This window comes from Planococcus citri, chromosome 1, assembly GCF_950023065.1.
Source record: "Planococcus citri chromosome 1, ihPlaCitr1.1, whole genome shotgun sequence".
NCBI classification, from domain to species: Eukaryota; Metazoa; Arthropoda; class Insecta; order Hemiptera; family Pseudococcidae; genus Planococcus; species Planococcus citri.
The window spans coordinates 47,438,231-47,459,743 of record NC_088677.1 but is presented as its reverse complement, the minus strand read 5'-3'; the positions used below and the strand labels follow the sequence as shown (position 1 = coordinate 47,459,743).

The 21,513-nt window shown below is 32.8% G+C and overlaps 1 protein-coding gene across 2 annotated transcripts; it reads right to left on the bottom strand.

Annotated features, from left to right (window-relative positions):
- Nucleotides 1-14,996: 14,996 nt before the first annotated feature.
- On the bottom strand, nucleotides 14,997-21,459 carry LOC135832362 (GATA zinc finger domain-containing protein 14-like). Of its 2 annotated transcripts, XM_065345558.1 has the most exons (5): nucleotides 20,590-21,459; nucleotides 20,438-20,496; nucleotides 20,275-20,353; nucleotides 16,187-19,257; nucleotides 14,997-16,040 (listed from the first exon to the last, which is right to left on the bottom strand). In XM_065345558.1, exons 1-5 carry the CDS (start codon nucleotides 20,661-20,663, stop codon nucleotides 15,823-15,825), a joined length of 3,501 nt encoding a protein of 1,166 aa, XP_065201630.1. In that variant the 5' UTR covers nucleotides 20,664-21,459; the 3' UTR covers nucleotides 14,997-15,822. The 2 variants fall into 2 exon arrangements, with proteins under 2 accessions (XP_065201630.1, XP_065201631.1); XM_065345559.1 differs by lacking the exons at nucleotides 20,275-20,353; nucleotides 20,438-20,496; nucleotides 20,590-21,459 and adding an exon at nucleotides 19,431-20,252.
- Between the last annotated feature and the right edge of the window lie 54 nt (nucleotides 21,460-21,513).

The following is a 21,513-nucleotide window of genomic DNA, read 5'->3' as shown; positions in this document are numbered from 1 at the left end:
TAACATGTGCCCGATACGTCACTAGAACCTCTGCTAGTTCGGTTCTAAATTTAGCTCTTATGTCAGAACGTAGGTTGACGATTGGTTAGACCGTTCGTAAGCTTGTAACGTTATTGGATGAAATTGAATTTCATATGCGTTGATATTTGAAAGCTCGATTCCCGCTCTTTTTTTTTCAAACGCCTACCTACGTCAAGTGCATTGGAGTGGTGTTTGAGTGCAAATTTATGCGTTTACGTTTTTTATCGGCAATTGGCAAGATACAAGAAGTGGTTATTAATGCGGTAGATTATTTTAGATGTTAGAAGGATTGAATAATTGAAGCGTTCACGATGGTTTACCGTTTTTTTCGATGATTTTATTTCTTCACGTTATATGTTACGAAAACGACTTCACTGGGAAATTTTTTTTTTCCAAGACTGGACCAAGAAAAGTGAATATTGATTGCTAGGTACGATTTTTTGTGCGATAGATCCATAGGGCAAGATTGAAGAATATTTATCGCGATTGGCCAAAGTGTTCGCCTGCTGATTATTGAAAATTAGGCTAGCACCTGATTAATCAATTGATTAATCTTTTATCGATCTGTTACAAAATTGAAGGAACCATCGATCTTACTGATCGACTATCAAATTTTATTGATTGGAATGATCGAAAACATTTCATTGAGTATCGATTAAACAAGCGTAAAAATGAATACTCAAAACAGATTTTGATTTTTTTGGAAAATTGAAAAGTGTCATTTACAAAAATCACTTGAAAATGAAAAAAGGTGATTAAAAAAACGTTGATTTCCCTACTTCATTAATAATTATTCAATACCGGACATTGAGACCAAAAGATACGTTTTAAATTTACTGAATTTTGAAAGTCTACCAGTAGAATAAAACATAAAACCCAATTTTTCTTTCTTTTAATTTTTTTTAAAAATTACACATAGTTATCTATTATTGGAGTAGGTACCTACCTTGATTTTTTTTTTGGAAAGCAAGGATTTTTAAGTGTTCTGCCGAATCGCGAATCCTTATTTCATGAATTGAAAAGCTCGAAAAGTTTCATCAAATACCTACGTAATTAGAAAAGATTGTAGGTAAATCGGGCAATACTATCTCCCAGTTTCCTTCTCGACTAGATACTCATCATATAGGCTAGGCGTAAGTTGAAAAAAAAAGTTCAATCAAAAAAAGATTTTTAATTTTTGCTCGAAAGATCTCATAAACAAAGTTTTAATACTTAAAAGTAATTTACCTATACTTACTCATTAAAATTTTTCATTTGTTTCGTTAAAAATTTTTTAAAAATAATTTTGGAAAATTTATATTTATTGTTTGTAAAATAAAATTGTGAAACAATGAAACCTATCCCGTTAAAAAAAACTTGTATTATTTTGTTAATTATGATATGAGAAACGCAAATAAGTATTAAAGTACATACGTAGAAAATAACAAAATAAAACAAAACAAAAAATTCAAAAAAAGAGAGAAAGAACGAAAGAAAAAAAAAGGAAAAAACAAAAAAGAAATGAAAAACAAATAAAAAAATAGGTAATAAGAAATAATAGAATGAAATACGATTGCTAAAAAAGAAAAAAATAACTCTCTTAGAATCTAAAATCAAAGCTACATATTAAGTACCGATGTTTTTGTCTCTGAGAAATAAATCATACACGGTACCTATCTTAATGGATTGTGTACAGATAGCAGAACAACAAATATCGTTTTAGCACAGTACGAGCTGAACGTTAACGTTTTCATTCCACTTGGTTTTTTTTCTTCAAGTATACCTAAAAGAATTTGATGGTTTGTACAAAAAGTTTTCTTTTATATTGTTGAAAGAAATGGATTGATTTTAACAAAGAACATCTTTTTGGCACGCAAGACGTCAAAACATTTGGGATGAAAAATCTCCCATAAAGTAATTAAAACGAAGAATAATATCACTATCGTCGTAAGTAGGAAAAAACTTATATCTGGTCCAAGTCCAAATACATAACAGTTTATATATTATAACTTGAATTTACAATATACGACTATGGTATAATTTTTCGTATTACATACTTGATTATTTTTTAAAACGTTCGAGTAATCCAACTTAATGGTTTGGAGATAAAAATTGAATAGACGACCGACTTACCACTGGTAATGAGAATATTTTTACACGCGCCGGATCACTTGCATCTGCATCTGATGGCAAATTCGGTACGTTGTAGGTTCAAATATTTGATTTTGTCATTTCATAAATAATTTTTCAAAATAATGAACGTTCTGTGTTCCGACTTCCGAGTTATGATAGGTAGGTACCTAATTATTTTCTGTCTGATTGCGTTGAATTAATATAGAGCGAGGTAGGTAGTAGGTAGGTACATATAGAATACGCGTGAAATATTTTTATTACATTTTACCTATTTGGTTTACAATGTCAACGAAGTATGTAATCTGCGTGGTTAGCACCTCATTAATTCGAAATAAGTTACATAGGCTTCAAAGTGACGCCGATACAACGACCGCCAGTTTGGAGGAATATTTTCATCTGTTAAATACTACTTACCCGCCATTAAGACATTAACCCAACCCAAATGCAGATATTACTAAACGTTTAAGTATCCCAGATAAATGTTTAACATTAAATGATAAGTTCCTTTCATCTTTTAAAGCACGAGCGATCGTTTTCAACTAACGTATCCTTGTTTCATGCACATCATTCGTAAAATGTTCACGTACGATTGCAACGTTACTTTCAATACATTTCAACATCATCATCATCATCATCATCATCAAGACGTCAACTTTGGCAAAATATCTATCGATTTTGTGCGAGCACCTTGTCATATTCTCACCGATGGTTTTGGTTTTCCAGAAGAAATCCACTGATCATCGGCCTACTACATAGTTTTCCTGAATGATTGGTTTGGGTTTTTAACGAGAATATCAAATATCACACACAATTGGTTTAGATTTGTATTGGAGCAAATAAATTTTCAAATTGTTTTCAAATTCGACGTGATTTAGGAAAAAGTTGTTGAGAAATAAACTCAAAAATAAGAAGAGAAAATATTGTTTTAAAGCGGGGATTTTTTCAAATTCTAGGAATAACTTAGGTACATACTACCTACATAATTTTAAAAATATGTTTCATGAAATTTGAATTGAAATGATTTTGATGCAATTCTAGACGTCTAGACTAGGCCCTTTTTTGATAATTCGCCCATTTTAACTATTTTCAGGAGTAGGTAGGTAGGTAGGTAGGCTTGCCTGAAATTGAAAGCAAAAATAAAGGTAGATATATACAATAATTGAATAAAATATCCGTAACTGAAGCTACGAATAAGAATTCTTTGAGAAGTATTTTTAAAAATAATTTTGATTGCTTGTTCAGATATTTTGAAGATGTGGAAGAGACCAAACAATCTCAAATTTTTATTTCGGAATTATTTAACAACAGCTTGCGTTCGACTTCGTGAAATCAGAATTTAATAAGTGGCATTTATACCTAATCCCAACAAAGATAGTTTCACGCCTTTTTTTCCTTCATTAGGCATAACGTGAAGCACGCAGTGCATTTGGTAGCTACCTGCAGGAAAAACAGTAGCATGAGCAGCAAGAAACACGTTAGGTATAAATTTTCTGTTTATTGAAAAATATCACATTGAGTGTAAGTTAGTAGGTTCATAATTTCTTTTCTTTTCATTTTTTTCAAGAAACTTGCCTCTGTATTATTTCAATTTAAAAATTGCCAGCATTATTCAAATCTCCTTGATTACAGTAGGTATACCTACTCGAAATTACCTCATTGATCAAAAATCCATAGCAGTTGAAAAGTAAACGATAAGATCGCTAGACATTGAAAATTACATACCAGTCATGGCAATTAATTTTAATTATTACCCGAGTATGTAAGTATTTTTCAATTTCGTACCAATAATCTGACACTCACGACGACTATAGGTAAACTTACTTACCTGTTCGGTAACAGAGGATTAGTTTGGACTTGGAGTAAGTATAAGTGAAAAAATCTAAATCATTTTTCAATTAAGTATCTATAAAATTATTTTTGTAATTACCTACCTATAGGTATATAAGTATCTATAAGAGTACGAACGCTAGAAAACCTTTAATAAATGCGTAATGTTTTTTTTTTCGCTTCCATATCCACGTGTTAAAATTGTCGATATTGTATCGTTTACGATGCATTTTAAATTATCGTTGCGAATGAAATACTCGCAGAAATCGCGGAAAACGTTTTTTAAATGCTCATGCTGTTATTCATAGGTACCTATCTTTACGGAATAATTTAAAAACACAAATCATTTGAAATGGATTTCGAATTTGAAATTATAACCGAAGCGAGAGCTGAGTATATTTTCTAGGTAAAGCATAACTGTGTAAATTTTTCCTTTACCTCCGCATCTCCCGTCATTATAGGTACACGTAGGTCTAGGTGAACGTAATTTATGCCTAATCGTGAAATATCTTAGATAGGTACTCATATTGCAAATCCTCGGGTACTACATACGTATGTATAACTAAGTAGGTAAGTGTAAGTAGGTATATAGAATGAGCGCACAATGTTTTAGAAAATTTCCAACGACGTCGTCGTGATAACAGGAATAGAGGAATACAGGATAAAAAATAGCATAATAAAGATAACCACGTAAATTGATGAACGTATAATTTATCAATACGTCGTCGCAGCGAGTGTTTCATTTTTCAAAACAATTTCAACAGACACGAATAATTACTTTGTAATGATACTCAAGTAAGTAACTATAGGTAATAGTTGGATTTTACCTTCTTACTTATAGTACAACAATAATATAAGTTGAAATAATTCAGCCATGAACTGAAATTTTTCTCCAATTGTAATTTTTAACTGCCAAACAGTTGCGTATTTTTACCATTTATATATGATTCTTTTTTTTCATGTATGAGTATTTATTTATCGTTTTCCATTTTTATAAAATTTTTTTTTATTATTTACTTACCTACTAGTTAACACTTGACTGGAATATGTATGAAAATGGAATTACATATTTACCATTATAAGCCGATGAAGCATCCCATATTAATGTTTGTCAATGAAATTTGTAACATGTAGGTATAAGTAAGACCTACTCTGCTGTACCTATTCTAGTACATACATATGTATTGTATGTACTTGGCATAGGTATCGAATAAGAAATAATGTTGGTCTCTTCTAACGTTTCGAAAATTTATGGTACGAGCTTTTCATACTGAATCGCGAACGAGTTAATTAATTTTAAATTAGTTTTTATACCCACGTTCTTTGTCGTTATTAAAATGATTGCGATGATCTTCTTGATATTATTAATAAACTGAAATAAGAATGCTGGAAGGAAATTAATATCTAGGTAATCTATAATTTTAATTTTCTTCCAACTGAACAATACATTATATGTATTATAGGTACGTCGATAGGAACTTATTTATAGTATTTCACTACCTAACGAGTTGTAAAAGAAAAGAAAAAAACTAAAAAAGCAGAACTTCAACTACATACTTACTTAGCAAGAGGTGAATATGTTTCTTCATGAACAAATTTTGCATCATCTTCAACGGTATTCATTCCTTTTGAAATTGCATTGAGTACGACCATCAGTAAAAAGTTGAGTGATGATTTAAAAAAATGAAAACTTTGTGATAGGTACCTAAACCTATTAAAATAGGTAGATACAATTCGGGGATAGGTATAGCGCGACTCATTACGAAAAGTTGTATATATATATTTAATTTTTATTCGCATTCCCATAATTTTAATTAATAGCATACATTTCACTTAAGTACCTACACCACTTTCAGTGGTTCAAATAATTGAAAATAATGATTCTTGAAATCATGAAAGTCCAAAATCGAAACGAGCCCTCAGACCAATTTCATTTTAGTTTTTCTAATTCCACAAAAAATCAGCTCAGGAGAAAATTATGTTTTTGATCAATTGCTCGTTCGTTATATATTTTTTAATACCTATCTACGAATTGAGAAGTTTTAACAAATGTTGAAAGTTTAAGGCTGTGTGATTAGTAATTTATAATTATTTATCTCAAGAGTCGTTAATTTTTCAATCCTCCAAGAAATTAAAGCGAAAGGCGATTTGCCTCTTTACCCCTGCTTCCCTGCAGATTTTCTCTCTTTACTCTTCGTTCGTAGGGATCCAAAATTTGCACTATTTTTTACTTTTGCAATTTATCTCACCTCAGTCGAAGAAATGTAAGAAGGTATCTATTCAGTTATTTTATTTTATTTTTTTAACCATTGAAAAATAAATTGATCTTCTGTGGCTCTAAAAATTGTGTTTTCTACTCTTATTCTAAAACCTACATAGGTTGGTAATTTGAAAGAATATGATCATTCAGCAACTAATTTCTGAAATTTTTTCAAAGAAGCTGGTCTCCTGATGCCCAGTGGTGGGATCGACAAACCAAAAGAGAACCTAAAAAATTCATTAAAGGAATTCAAAAATATCCAATGAGACCCCTAGTCCGACATTATGTATAGATTTTTATTATCTACCCAATACCCATTTTTAAAGCTGATCCTATATCGACCATCTAATAGAATTTGTTTCAGGTAGGAATGAAGAAAAGAAGGGAAAAGAAAGAAAATTGAAAGAGGATGGGTAGGAAGGATAGGAATTCATCTAAACATAGGTAACAGACACTGTTGGTATTGGACTCATTAGAATGCAAGTTTTCTTATATGTACCTACTCTTGTGGAAAAAATCACAAAAAATTTTACTTTCATTTTATTACTCATCATCACTCTCGGTATCTTTATAATTATTACTATAGAAGTAAACCTTAACCTACCATTTGATAAGTTTTTTACGCGCTTTACAAACGAAAAGTTTGATTTTTATGGCAAATAAATCGAACCTTGAGGTATATTACTGCTCAGTAGGTGGTCGACATTCGATATTTTTTTAATACCGTGTAAGAATATTAATAATACGCTTTATGAATATGAATGGAACGAATAAAATTTACCTATTAATCAATACCATCAAATAATAAAAAACACCCGTTGTATCGATTGCCAAATCATGGATAGTATATTTTGTTTCAAGTTGAGGATCATTTCTGGGCGGATTATATGGGTATCTAACTTATCCCACCGACACTATTTACATCCGCACCGTATTAAATACCAACTGATAATGCGATATTATAATTGTACCTATTTATGTATGCCTACCATTTGACCCGTTTTAACATGAATTTTCGCACCTACATCAGGTCCTTGTATCAGTTGTATTTTTTTTTTCTTATTTTTAATAAAAATAAATAAAACACTACCCAGTTCTCAATCAACGCTCAATCCTTAATGTCTGTTATACAATATCAAGCTCAAAGTTACACATGGTTTATTCCATTTTAGCTTATGAATTTCATTCTCATTCATCGCCGTGCAAAATATTCAAAGCGATAAACTCGTAGATATATAGGCTGGAATGATTTACTGCTTGATTTTCAAAAGTAAAAGAGTTGCCTCAACTGACACGTTAGATGCTAATAAGTATCGCATCATAAAAGAATCCTCAACTATATCCAGAAATGTATTTTTTGTGAAACCCGAAAGATGACATTATCCAATACATACAAACAGTCAAATAGAACTTGGAACTTTCTCAAGTGTTGGCCATGTACGAAGAGGGGGAGGAAGAGAGGATGAGGAATTAATTGTAGAGTCATTCAAATAGAGGTACCTAATAGTACCTACCTACTACCTACTACCTAATACTTCATTGAATTTGTGAATAATTGAAAAAACCTTGGAATGTACTCGTATGTAGAACCTAGTCTTAAATTGAATATTTTCACCTTTTGGTACAGCTAAAAAATGTAAAACTCAACTTTTTTTTTCTTTTATATCTACATATGTGCCATGTGGCATGTACGTGGCTCTCGGAGTTCAAAGTTATTTGTACTGATAGCTATAATTTTTTACTTTCTGTGATAACTATGCACGACTTCGTCATAGGCCTCATAACTAAAAAAAAAACAACAAAAAAAAAACGAAAATCACAAATGTAGAACCCGTATTTATTTAACTAACAGTAGTAAGAGTACCTAAACTAAACGTGTCATGATGGTTGTTCGGTGAAATGAAAAATTCATTAAATATTAATAATTTGATGATTTAATATCTCCTATTATTGGATTTTCAAAAAAAAAAAAAAAAACAATAAGCGTTCATTCATATTGACATTTTTACTGTGGCGGAAATTATAATCTCGCAAACTCGTATCGATTACAGGTTCCAAGGTGCAACTTTTTCCGTTTCAAAATGCGCGTAATTGTACAAATGAAGGATCCTGTTTGCGTTTACTTACACGAAAATCCTGCAAATTAGCCTATTCTAACTGGATTAATTTTCAACACTATTAATCCTAATGATACGAAATTTTGAAGTACCCACCTAAGTAATTAAAGGTACCTACGAATTTTCTGACTAATCGGTGGTAATTTTTCACATCTTGTTTTTATTGATTTTAGACAAGGAAACAAAATGTCAATACATATAATATGAACTCAGCGTTGGTAATGTTACGGGTAGGTAGAGGTGGGTAAGTTAATTAAACTAGGTACAATGAAGCTCGCAGGAGTGAAAACTGGGAAGTTTTATATTGTGAACGAGAAAAATGAATACAAGAAAATGGTAGGTATCTCCTTTGTGAGATCGAAAGAGTATTAGTGTACTAGTATGTATATATACCTATCTAGCTATGCTATATCTAAGTATATTGCTTACGTTGACAGAAATCACTGGTCTTTGTTACTCGTATATGGATGAAATTGTATCGCTTGAAATGGCAATATTGCGTTTTAATTAACACTTGAGCTGAAACAGATGTCTCGATGCTTATTTATTTTAAATTCTCACAAACGATTATGCAAACTACACATATACTTAAGTATGTTCCAATACCTACTATACTATGAGTAAAATATTGAACCGCTGTCATGATTATTTACGGAACCTATCTGGTAATAAATATTTTTGGTTATTTCGTGATGTAAAAAAATTTCCCAAAAATCGAACACTCATTTCTGAAGCCTAACTTGACGTTTTTCCAACTACATAGTTTCAGTCAGTACACCGTTTTGCGTCAAAAGAAAACGTTAAAAACCACTTCAAATTTGAGGGCTGTCTTTGTTTACTCAAGTGATTCCTTATCAGTTAAGCAAGTCATGCTGTTATGAATTCCATTTTTCGTCATAATCCTCAATATTTTTTTGTGCAAGTGGGTCTGAAACTCTGGATATTGAGTACCTATTTCATATCTATAGATTAGTTAGATACCTAGGTACTCATTCGAAAATAATAGATGATAAAAACATTACAATCAATTAACGCAAGTACAAAGGTGTGTTCAAATCTGAAAGTGGTTCAGATGAGAGTTTCTAACAAAGTAGGTAAGCGAGTAAGTATCTGTATGAAATGAAGTGTAATGTACAGGGTGCGCAGAAATATCGAGTAGGTACCCCAAAGAAAGTTTTTTCTAAAAATATACTTAGGTTCGCAACGTGAAATAATCGTTTATGATTGGTGATTGGTGGAATGCTATCACCGCAGTCCAACAACCAGTCATGCGCTATCATGAGTTACTATTATTCACTGTGACCATTCAACACACAACTTTTTTGGGGGTGCCTCTACCTACTCGATATTTTTACGCACCCTGTATCACTTACATAGGGAATTGGGGTGAACACTTGAGGAATGCTAATAAGAGTAATCAACGCTTATTCATATAGTACGTACACGTAGGTAAGGTACCTATATATTATACATTTACATATTTCCAAGATGCCCATTAAATTTGAAGATGTGCAGTCTAGCTGTCTACTCATAATTCACATTTGATGCATCTTCTAAAAATATCAAACCACCTCTTATAATACATATTTTCCAAAGTTGAAACATGTTTAATTGGAATTTCTAAACAAAGTAGCTACCTACTCAATTACTTACGTAGATTTCAACTTTCATGGAATTCCCATTCCTATTCAAAACAATTGTAACATGTGTTCGAAATGTCAAAATTTTGAATTTATTTTTTTAAAGAAAGTTGTTTCAAAATTCATGTAGGTATGTATTATTGTATATAGTACCTACGTGTGGTTCGTTCTAATGGTAGCAAAAAAAGAAGTGAGTAAGTATGATTTTTAACTTGGCCTTTTTTAAGAGAACCTTCAGAAATTGTGACATTTGTATATTTTTGTACCAGGCAACCTACAATTTCATTCACGTTTTCACTGAAGCATTGGAAAAATCCAAGGTACCTATAGTATATGTACCTATCGTCAAACGCCCTTATTTCGGACATAACTTTTTAACAACCTAATAAAAAGTAAACAGTGAAAACAATGAAACCTGGAATATATATTTTCTTATAAATTTTCTGGTAGAAAATCGTTCATTTTTTCTTTTGATTTTGTTTTTATCGATTAACAACCTGATGTCCAAAATTAGGACGATTGACAGTAACTCAAAAAATGACCGCTGTCCAATTGATAAATGCGATTGTAATTTAAATATTACTACAAAAAATGCGATTTTTTGGTAGGTATGTAAGTACCTATCTATAAGTATGTAACTGGCCGTTAGATTTTTTTCATCACTTTTATGCATTTTTCGAACAATTTCAGACTAGGTACATTAAAACTTCATATGGCCCTTTTTACGCTCGGGTACTGAAATTTTTCGGGAACTACTAAAAATACCAACCTAAGTCACACTCTGTTTAAAAAAATGGCATATTTATGTATTTTCAGAAATTCAGTCTCTGTATAGCTCTGCAGCTTGTAAGGCGCTAGGCTTGCCTAGCATCTATGCTCCAGAAATGAATAATTCACAAAAAAAAAAAAAAAAAAACTTTGAGACTAGTTGTAGCTGAAATGATATCTCGCGACAGAAAACCAAGTGCAGAGAAAAACAGTTCTGAGCAGTGTTCACGAGAATAATTACTTACTCACGAACATTTTGTTCTAATTACTGACATCATGCAAGTAACAAGAGAGATAGTACATCGAAACTGATAAATGATATCTAACATCCACAACGTAATCATTTTTACACCATGCAAGAGCCTAAGATATAGCATCGGATTACGCTTCTAAGAAAAAGAAGATATAAAAACCGATATCTTAATGCTGATTGGTTACACAGTAAGTGCAATTAGAAGCAGATTTAAAGCGTAGAATTGCAACCACGGGCGTTATTCTGTAAACATAGCGAATCAAATCAATAATCATAGTTTCTCTGGAGGTACCCATAGGTACTTGGATACACCATATGTAGGTACATATGTATAGGTACTATAGAGGTTAGGCTAATTTACAACTACGCATATTCAATGTGTACCTAATCATCAAGTTTCTCCATAAGAATGAAAAATCACAGTAGCGTTCACGGTGGTCGTTATGCTTCGAGTTGAACTCGAAGTACGAATACTCACACTTTTTCGAAAATTTCTGCCGGGTAAAATTTAGGTATAAATTACCTGTTGTTCGAGTTCTACATATCAAATACACAAGTATACACATAACTCGCGGTTAATGAATAATTAATATTTGTTGAAGAACACCAAAAGTAAATAGGTACGATGAATTTCCATTCAACTGATTTTTTTTTCAACTTTTTATATACGAGCTAAGACCTGATAGGCGAACGTTTAAAAAATAACGCAAATAGGTATCATCCTTCTTCGACGACAGTATATCTAGTTTTTTTACAATAACTATCGAAATTCAAATTAAATAGACAGATATCTTAATTATTTAATCATTCGAATAAACGCGCGTAATGAACGTTTTTCTTGAATTCAGATAAAACACACCCAGAAGTTGGAAGAATGTTAAAAGCACCCATGACTTTTAACCCGTTTGAAAAAGCGCGCCAATGACGTTTGAATTTCTATAAATTTGCATTTATAATATCTACCTAAAGTTTTTATCTAAAAAAAAGTGTGTGTGTTTTTTAATGGAAATGATTTTTATAGTAAATTTTCACAACTCACTTCCAAGAACGCCAGTAAACTTTCCTTATAAACAGTTCATTGCCGCGCATTAAGACCTATGAGCTGCGATCACCAATACAAAACGCCTGATTAATGTTAATGATGCACATTGCATATGGACCATGAAACTGGCAATAGTCATCAATGGGCATAGCCGATACAACACTCGTATGCAAATGAACAACTTACGATATTATACACATAATAATATGCCTAAATTCAAAACGTCATATTATTCAATTACTTAAAAATGCAAATAAAAAGTAAAACCGCGTATCTCGCAAGTACCTAGGTACAGTTTTTCTGTAAGAGGTGTAAACAATTGCCTAGATTTGTAGCGAATATGCTACAAAACGCGAAAAACATCCGGTTCTTGAATGAATCACTTTTTTCACGTCATTGAGGATGGTCCAGAGAATCGTGACGTAAAATAACCAGTTTTAATGGTATCGATCTCCTGTATAAAGTATGACATCATTTTATCATATACCTATACTGTGGACCATAGGTACGGTACAAGTTGAATTTGTGATATTTTTTCACAGGTACTCAGTATTTTGGAATGTGAATGGTGAATAAATATTTCACTCATAGCTATTAATATTGCTTAGGTTAGATCAAGTTAAATTCACCTACTAATGTGTCGGAAAAAATCGCCCCAGGTAGACAGTTCGGTTTCATTCATGCATGATTTTTTCCGCCATGTTTCTTAAATTCGGCAATTGCTATACCTACCCAGATGAGGAAAAAAGATTCTATGTTTGAATTAGCTTCGAGCAAAAAAAATACGATTAGATGCAAGGAAAACTCGAGAAAATAATGATGTTCATCCTAATTTGGCTCGCAAAGAAACCATGTAGGTATAGGTAACCCTCTGCTTCGGATTTAAAAAGTTCTTGAATATGAGTATTCGAAAAGAGCATGCACCGCCTTCCCAAAAAATCCACAAATTACGTAAGTAAAAATTTCAGCTATAAAGTTCATTTCTTGATTTTTTGACGAATTTTTTAAAACGCCAAAATGATTCAGAGATTGAATGGAACAATACAATTTTCGAAATTGCAGCAATAATGGATCAAAAAACTCAAAAAAAATGGAGTAAAATCAAGGGTCTGGCTAGACTACATTTTGTACATATCTATATCTAACGTAAGACATAGTTGGTGGGTGTGGAGGTCTGCCTAATATTATAGTCGAAGGGGCAATGATTTTAAAAGCTTACAATAACAAAATTAACACAATATTTAAAACTACAAAAAATTCTACGTACCTACCTGTGTATATATATGTATATGTATTTTTTTCGAAGACTTGTTGGTAATTAAGTTTACATTTTACAATTTCTTTTTTTAATATCAAAACCTTCCAAAAATTGAATTTCAAAATTTCACTTTGATCATTTTTTTAAAAAGTGGTCGAATTGATTCGGTCAACTGAGAATTTGGTTTTCATTCATTTTTATGTAAGCACTAGAATGTTTAGTCTACACTGGTTCAGTGGTTCCCCTCAACAGAGGAATGAAAAGATTTAATTTGGCAAAAGCTGACAACATTTGGAATAGAAAATTAAAAATTTGCGATTTTAATTATTGTACTCTATAATTTCTTTCAATTTCGCATGGAAATAGTAACATTGTTGTAGGTACAGGTAGGTATGTAGGTCTAGGTATGGTCTACATAGGTACACAACACAACTATACACACCTCTCATAGAAACTGTCAAGAAAATGTACTCGTAGATACCGCGCTCATGTTAAATCATACAACTCATGCAACAATATATACCTAAGGAATAGCAGAGTTTCATCTTCATCGTCAATTTCCCATGAATTTCACGTAGCGTTATCATATATCAACATGTGGATATAAAAAAAGATTCGAATGCTCGTATGAGTCGTATGTACGTAGTTGATTGGTATCAAATTTCATTATCAGAACGACGTTCGACTATTCAATTGAGTTTCTGCGTGATTTTTTCATCACGTAGCTAGGTAGCAAATAGGTACTTTGATGAAAATGTAAGAAATTACTGAAATCAGTAGCATATTGATAATTCATAGGTAACCATCTTATCATAAGAACTTTTTTCAAGCACCGGTAGGTAATCGGAATCGAATCGGAATCGCATCTCATTTCAACAGGAGATTCCAATAGAATAACCAATCAGCACTGAGTAAAAATGCATAGAATTGATTTTTCATCGACAATGCATTGAATCGAGAAGTGCAAACACTGCAGCTATCAAATTCGAAACACTTAATAAAAGTTTATTTGGTTACCAGCGCCAAAACTATACATTTTCAAATGAGCTGGTCACGCCCGCATCAGTACTTAATCGTATTTAGAAAGACGTCGTAAATCGTTTACTACAATCGTAAATAATCGCTGAAACCGATAAAAAGAACGTGGACAATGTTATTTGAATACTTATAAACGGATACAATAATTCTGCATTGTGTAATTGAGATCTGAAAATGCGATTAATAAACAATGATTTACGTTTACTTTTTTTTTCAACAGTAGTTTCTCAGCTTTATTCTACTCATATAACTTCGTAGAAATATTAATAACAAATGGAATCCATCCAACATTGTCGCATTACGATAATAATTTTCATCTGATAATGGCTAGTTGGCGTTTTTTTTTTTTTTGCGTATGGAAATCGTACTACGATATTACGAGTACGTACGAATCAGTGTAGCTGTGTACTCATATGGGGGTTGTACGCATCATGCAACTATAACCGAAAGAGGCGGACAAGCGTAAAACAATTTGAAGGCTTCGACAGCCACGAGATCACAAAAACGTGTTTTCCAACTTTCTTCCTTCGCATTGATTCGAGTGGCGGATCTTTACAAAGTGTCGGCGAAATTACAGACAACGTTAACAATAATCATTGTGTTTACCAAATAAACAACTATACACAGGGCTCGCGCACAAACAAATCAACGATTGATGCATACTTTTAACTCTGTATATTTTTCAATTTCGATTACAATCCAACATTCCGATCATGCATAGTTGCACAGAAAATTACCAACCGTAAGAACACCAATTTTTTTTGGCAAGTACCTATACGATGATAACAGGGAAAAAACATTCCAAATTGATAAATTTTTACAAAGATATTTGCCATCAAAAAATACATCGCGATTCAAATTTTAGTTTTTCAAATGCCATTATTTCAAATTCGCAACGAAAATTCTTACATATATACGAATAAAAAGGCATTTATTCTAAAAAAAGGAATAAGAACTGATAACAAAACAAATACAAACTTAATAAACAAACGCGCAAGATATGTATAATATAGTATAGATCATTTCAATTTCAAAAAAAGGAAAAAGAAGTAACAAAAGTTCAAATACTTTTCTTAAAGTAAAATAAAAAAGAATAGTATTTTCAGGTAGTCGTTCGATGTATTAAATCGTCAAACGAACGTAAATAAATCTAGTGATTAAAAATTAATTAATAGTAGGTAATTATTATCTAAAATATAGATTCCATCGATTTATACGTAAAAAAATGAGAAAAGGAAATAGATCGATATTTCATTGCATTTTCAATTAGTAAACTAATTCGTCTATTTATAATCTTCGCACTTGATGTACTACGTTGACGAGTGAAGCACAAATTCTTGAGATAGTAAGTACATATAAAACCTTAAAACTGAATATTTATAAAAAAATTATAATAAAGAAACGAAAATAGTACCTAAAGTCGGTAAAAAAACTGATAAGTCTAAAAATGTCGTTTGTAAACTTCTATTATGCTATTATGTACCATTCACTGGAGATTTTCGAGTAAAAAAGAAACTCGTTTGCTTGAGAGCGAATTTTCTTTCGATGAATTGTAAGAATCATCGGCATTTTGATCTTTTGGAGATCTCTGAAACTGGATAGTAGTATCCAAAACTGAGTTGGTGGATTTTTTCAATATACCCACTGATGGAGCTTTACCCAGAGCGACATCAGGTTTCGGTTTACCGAAGTCTCTCTGACGAGCTGAAAAAATACACTAATCAGTTGAAAACCGGAAATAATAAGCTTTCAGTTGAAAATTATGTCATAAAATAGTTTGAACAATGCGAAAATTACACTGAAATTGATACAAAAAATTCAAAAATGGATTGCAGACATTTGGGTCGTACCTTTTTGGTTAAAATTGGTGTAGCAATCGTCTTTCACATTAAAGATCATCGAATTGACAGGTTTATCATTTGTAATGCGGACTTGATTGTTGAACAATCTTTTAGTGTTATTTCGAGTGGATTCATTTCTGATCTGGCGATCATAGGGCGATCTACCGGTTTCAAAAGACATATTCGCGTAATTATTCCGATCGGCTGAATTCATCGGAATATTATTCCGTCCATGAACGTAATTTTGTTTAAAATTGTTCGTCAGGCTAGCTTCAGAAGTTTTCATATTTGTGACGACTTCGGTTGGCAATACTGAATTATTATTCAGGTTTCCGTCATAATATCTTGATCCCATAAGGAACTGTTGATCTTGATTTGAGATGAAATTAGAGCTAACAGGGATCTGGGATGGGAAAGATTCATATGATTTACATGTTTCCGCAGGAACCGGCATGAATGAATTTTCGTAATAGGTATTCGAACCACTGGACGACAATAAAGTATTATTTCCATTATTGATGGATATATTTTCGTACTGTCGATATTTCTCCTGTTCACTTTTATACCGTTTAAACGATGCCATATTGAATTGTTTCGAATTATTAGAATCGCAAACTGTATCTTTAGTCGTAATCGTTCCAGTGTTCATTTCAGCATTAGTAACGTACTTGTTTACGTTAAATAACTGCTGAGCTACTTTTTCTAGTGTGGAATTCAATTCTTCGGATTCGTTAGATTTCAAATTATTCGCGACGTCAGCAGCTGGTTTCATATAATAATCTTGCATTATGTTCACACGTGAATTTCGCCTTACTTCGCAATGTGATAGATTAGACGGGTTGTTAACGACGGTTTGTGATAAAATTGATGCGTTCGTCTGTCCGACAATATTCTCGTTCACATTTACGTTGACATCAGCCATTTGAAACATGTCGTTAATACGTTGACAGCCTGAAGGGGGAATCGAAATAGATTCCTGATCCAAATTCAAACTAGCTATTTGTAATATATTAGAGATTTGCTGATTATTGAAACTGAGGTTTTCAGGATAATTATCAGTACCGGGGCTTCCGTTGATATCGTAATTAAACTGACCATCGATCGAATTGTTCGGGTGCGAGTAAATATTTTGAGCGTTATCGTAAGAAGGAGCATACTCGTTAACAACTGGTTGATTATCTTTACCCGATAAATTCACCATATGTCCGTTAAAATTGAACAACTGACCGTCCCTCGGTGTGTCAGGAGCTGCTGTCTGTTGCTGACTGAAAACTCCGCTTAATCCTACACTGGAATCATTTTGAAAAAATGTCGGTAACATTTCGACGCCATTACGGAAATTTATAGTTTCGTTGCAACTCGAAACATTGCTTTGAGATGACCAAGTCGCATTTCGATGTTGACTGTTGTTCAGCGTCGATGACGAAAATGCGTACGTATTCTCCAAATTACCATCTAATTGAAGATTCGCAGCACTAGGAAATTCCATTTGGTTGGAATTCTGAATTCGATTTTGTCTAGGAATGAAATCCGCTACATGTGGAGACAGCGAAGAAAACGTAGTCGAAATAACATCGTTTGAAGTATATTTATTGCCGAACTGACTAACTTCATCTTTCGGAAGAGCGCACGTTGCAAGAACCGGATTCTGACGGGAACAGTTGGTGAAATTCCCGTTCACCAATGATCGACTTGGTGGCCTTATTGGGGCGATCTGATTAGAATAAGGATAATCACTGAGATTATCATTCATCAGCGACTGACTTGGAGAATTTCCGGCGGTGATATGATTTGAATAAGGAAAATTGACGAGATTACCTTTCGCTAATAATCGACTCGCCGGCCTTATTGCGGAGACCGGATTCAAATAGGAGCCATCAGTAAGATTATCGTTCAACATTGATGGACTTGAAGGATTTTCAGCGGTAATTTGATTCAAATAAGAACCACTGGCGAAATTACTGCTGACCAATGATCGGCTCGGTGGTCTTATTGCGGCGATTTGACGTGAACAGGAACAATCACAGAAGTTATCATTCATCAACGACTGACTTGATGAACTGGCGGTGATTTGATTGGAATACGAACAATCAGCGAAATTATTGTTTACCCGTGATTGACCCGATGAAACATAACTATCGACGAAATTGGCAGTTGTAACAGGAATGTTCGATGATTGATTCACCTGAATGCTTGTTCGGAACGTATCATTCGGATGCACATTAGTAGGAACGGGTTCGCTAATTCCAGCAGTAAACTGATCCGAAAAAGAATGAGTTGAGTAATTATCAGCACTATTGAAGTTCTGATAATGATTGGAAATATTCTCCAAGCTCGAAGTACAGTTTTCCGAAGACAAATTCAACTGAGCGAATTGCTCAGTTTGAGAGAAGAAATTTTCGGCAATGGATTTAGCAGACTGATTATTCGCAACGTTAAAGCTGCAATTCTTATTACTCGTTTTCGATGGAAAACGCCGTTGATAGTGTATTCCGGGAGTGGACTTTTCTTGAGTAAGACCAGATCCTTGTTTCGAATAATTAGACGAAACGTGAGAAAAAGAATTCTCATTCGAACGTGAAGATTCTTCAGCATTATTATCGCTATTTTTCTGAAAATGTTGGATTCGGGGAGTGTTCTGATAGTTGCTTCGATTTTTAGCATCATTCCGGTTATAATTATTCTGTTGATTGGACCTCTCTTGAGTACGATTATAGCCACGATTATTCTGATTATAATTCCGCGACTGCGGCTGACGAGAATACCGCTGATCTTTCTTACCGACGTTTTCACCTTCACTTCGATCATGATTAGGTGATTTATTGTCAAAGTTTCTGGAATATTTTTGATTCTGCGAATTGAAGTGCTGACCAGAGTGATTTCTATATTCATTTCTTTGAATATTCAAATTCTCCTTTTCGTCTTTCCGGTATATTGATCCATGATCATTTTTATTCTTAGCCTGGCGTTCATATCCTTGATCTATGGAAGTTTCTTCGGCTGTGTCAAACTTTTTGATATCATTGTTGAAGAAGCGATCGTCTTCATCTTGTTTAGCACGCGTGAACCCATTTTTAGTCCTGAAAGTATACGTTTACAGTCAAAACAAATGAAAATCGATGCCCGATTAATATTTCAAAATTGAAAAAAATGATTGTTAGAGTACCTAATACAAAAAATTTTAGTAATGGAGAAAACACGGTAAAAAGTATTTTTGCAATTTCGCACCTAGTTTTACTAACGTTTTACTTACGTTTGAAAGTGGTTTAAGCACAATTCAGTAACAGATTTCATTTTAAATATTGACAGAAAAGCGAGTCTCACAGAATAATTAATCAATTACTGTCCATCGTTAGTGTGTCAAATGTCAACGCTTTCGTTACAACAAATACGCACACATGTTATTTTTATAAAGCTACCCTAACCCTAGTAAGATGTCGAGCTTCCCAACAGACAAAAACCGGTTATACCGAATGAAACATTCATTTGTCACGTTTCCGAGCGTATGTAATATTGTAATGTTTAACATAACTGACGCATAAAAATTGATTCAAGACTTTAAAAAGTAAAAGTTTCAGTTATCATTCAAAATATTGAGATATGTAATCAAAAAATTGTATCTAATCGGTGTTTTTAAGCGAAGATTAAAATACACTGTTCTTAACACAACTACTGCTCAGATTCGTAGATAGATGACGAACCTGAACGAAAATTTTTGAATATTATAAGTGACGAGTTGATTACGCATCGATAGTATACTACATGCATGACTTGTTGATTTGTTACCGAATACTGAGCAAATGAAGAAATTTTCATTGTGTATCTCATGTAAAAAGACCAACGATTCGAATTTTCAAACATCTATCACAGAGTGAACTTAATACCTTGGCTAGGAGTATGCTGGTTACAGTATCGACTTGATGGTTCACAGTCTAACTACACAGAAACTTACATTAGTCATGCATCAGCCGTCAACCGATAAAAAACGTAAACGTTTCGTAGGTAAATATACAAACGTCCATGCGTAAACTCATCGCAAAACATAAATACAACTAGAGACTACATACCTAAATCTTAAGGTAATAGAAAACACTCACTTGAAAGAGGGTGTTTGATTGATATGTAATTCGTTATTGTATTCATTGGGTCGTGATTCTGAATCAGAATTCGGTTTTGCTAGAAAAAAAACCAACAATTGGAACAATTGTGCTCGGGTATCTAATTTTCACAGTAAAACTTATAAAATATTCCTTTACTCACCGTCAGATTTCCAAAACTGGGCATTATCACTGTTATACACACATTTCGGGGAAGAATTACTAAAAAAATGAAAAAAAGGACGATTTTGAATAAAAACAGAGCGATCACGTAATCCATATTGTTTACAAGTGTATTAGAAGAGTAACGCTTACCGTTCGTTCAATTTTCTCTGCCAGCTCAAACTGCTTAGTTTAACCAAAGTATCTTCTTTACGTCTTTCAGTCATGATGCTGATTGCATCACATTAATTTATAATTAATTAAAATAAGAAAACCCTAAAATTAATAATCATATGTTCACATACCGAACTAGAACTATAACATTCTAACCTAACCAAAATAGAAATTCACGCCGCCACCACCGGCAGTTTAAGATGTCTGCGCATGTGTCGCAATACAACGCGCTGACATATCAGATTGTGTGATTTTCAGAAACAAATTAAATTCAAAAATGCCGCCAGTTATACAGCTATGACACTTGTTGAACCAATCACATGTCGCCTTAGAATTGGTAATAATTCATCAACCAATCGTAGGAAGACAAGGAAACGCTCGACTTCTGACTTATAGGTGTAATTACTCGTGTAATTACTGGAGTTGAAATTTTTTGCTAATTTTGTATTCGACTTTCGTTTTCCTCCGAGCTAGTCTAGACGAAAATCGATGAATAATTACTAGTATGAATGTTTGATGTATTATTATTTATTGCATTATTTTATTTTACCAAAAAATATCTATACATACGACTGATTACACACCCATTGTATTTCTTCTCTAATTAATCCTGACTCAGACTCAAGTTTTTTTTTTGAACAATTGAATCAATTTAAGTTGAATATTTTTTTTCAAATCGCGGCTTTATGTAATGGTTTCTTCAGTTTTGTGATTTCCCGTCAATACTGAAGAGAGCACATAAACCACGTTGAAAGAATGTCATGTTCAACAGTAAGTACATGCAGGAAAATATAATTAGCGTAAAAATTATTACGCAATTTTTCAAAATGAGGTGATCGGACATTTCAAAAACCATTCGGTACTGAATTGAAACTTGAATACATTTTGATGATTGAATATGTT

Excerpts from the sequence above, each read along its gene's own strand:
- LOC135832362 (XM_065345558.1), bottom strand. The coding sequence starts at position 20,663 with ATGACTGAAAGACGTAAAGAAGATACTTTGGTTAAACTAAGCAGTTTG. Across the intron at positions 20,497-20,589 it reads CAGAGAAAATTGAACGAACG|TAATTCTTCCCCGAAATGTG; the intron begins GTAAGCGTTACT and ends TCATTTTTTTAG. Across the intron at positions 16,041-16,186 it reads CACCAATTTTAACCAAAAAG|CTCGTCAGAGAGACTTCGGT; the intron begins GTACGACCCAAA and ends GTATTTTTTCAG.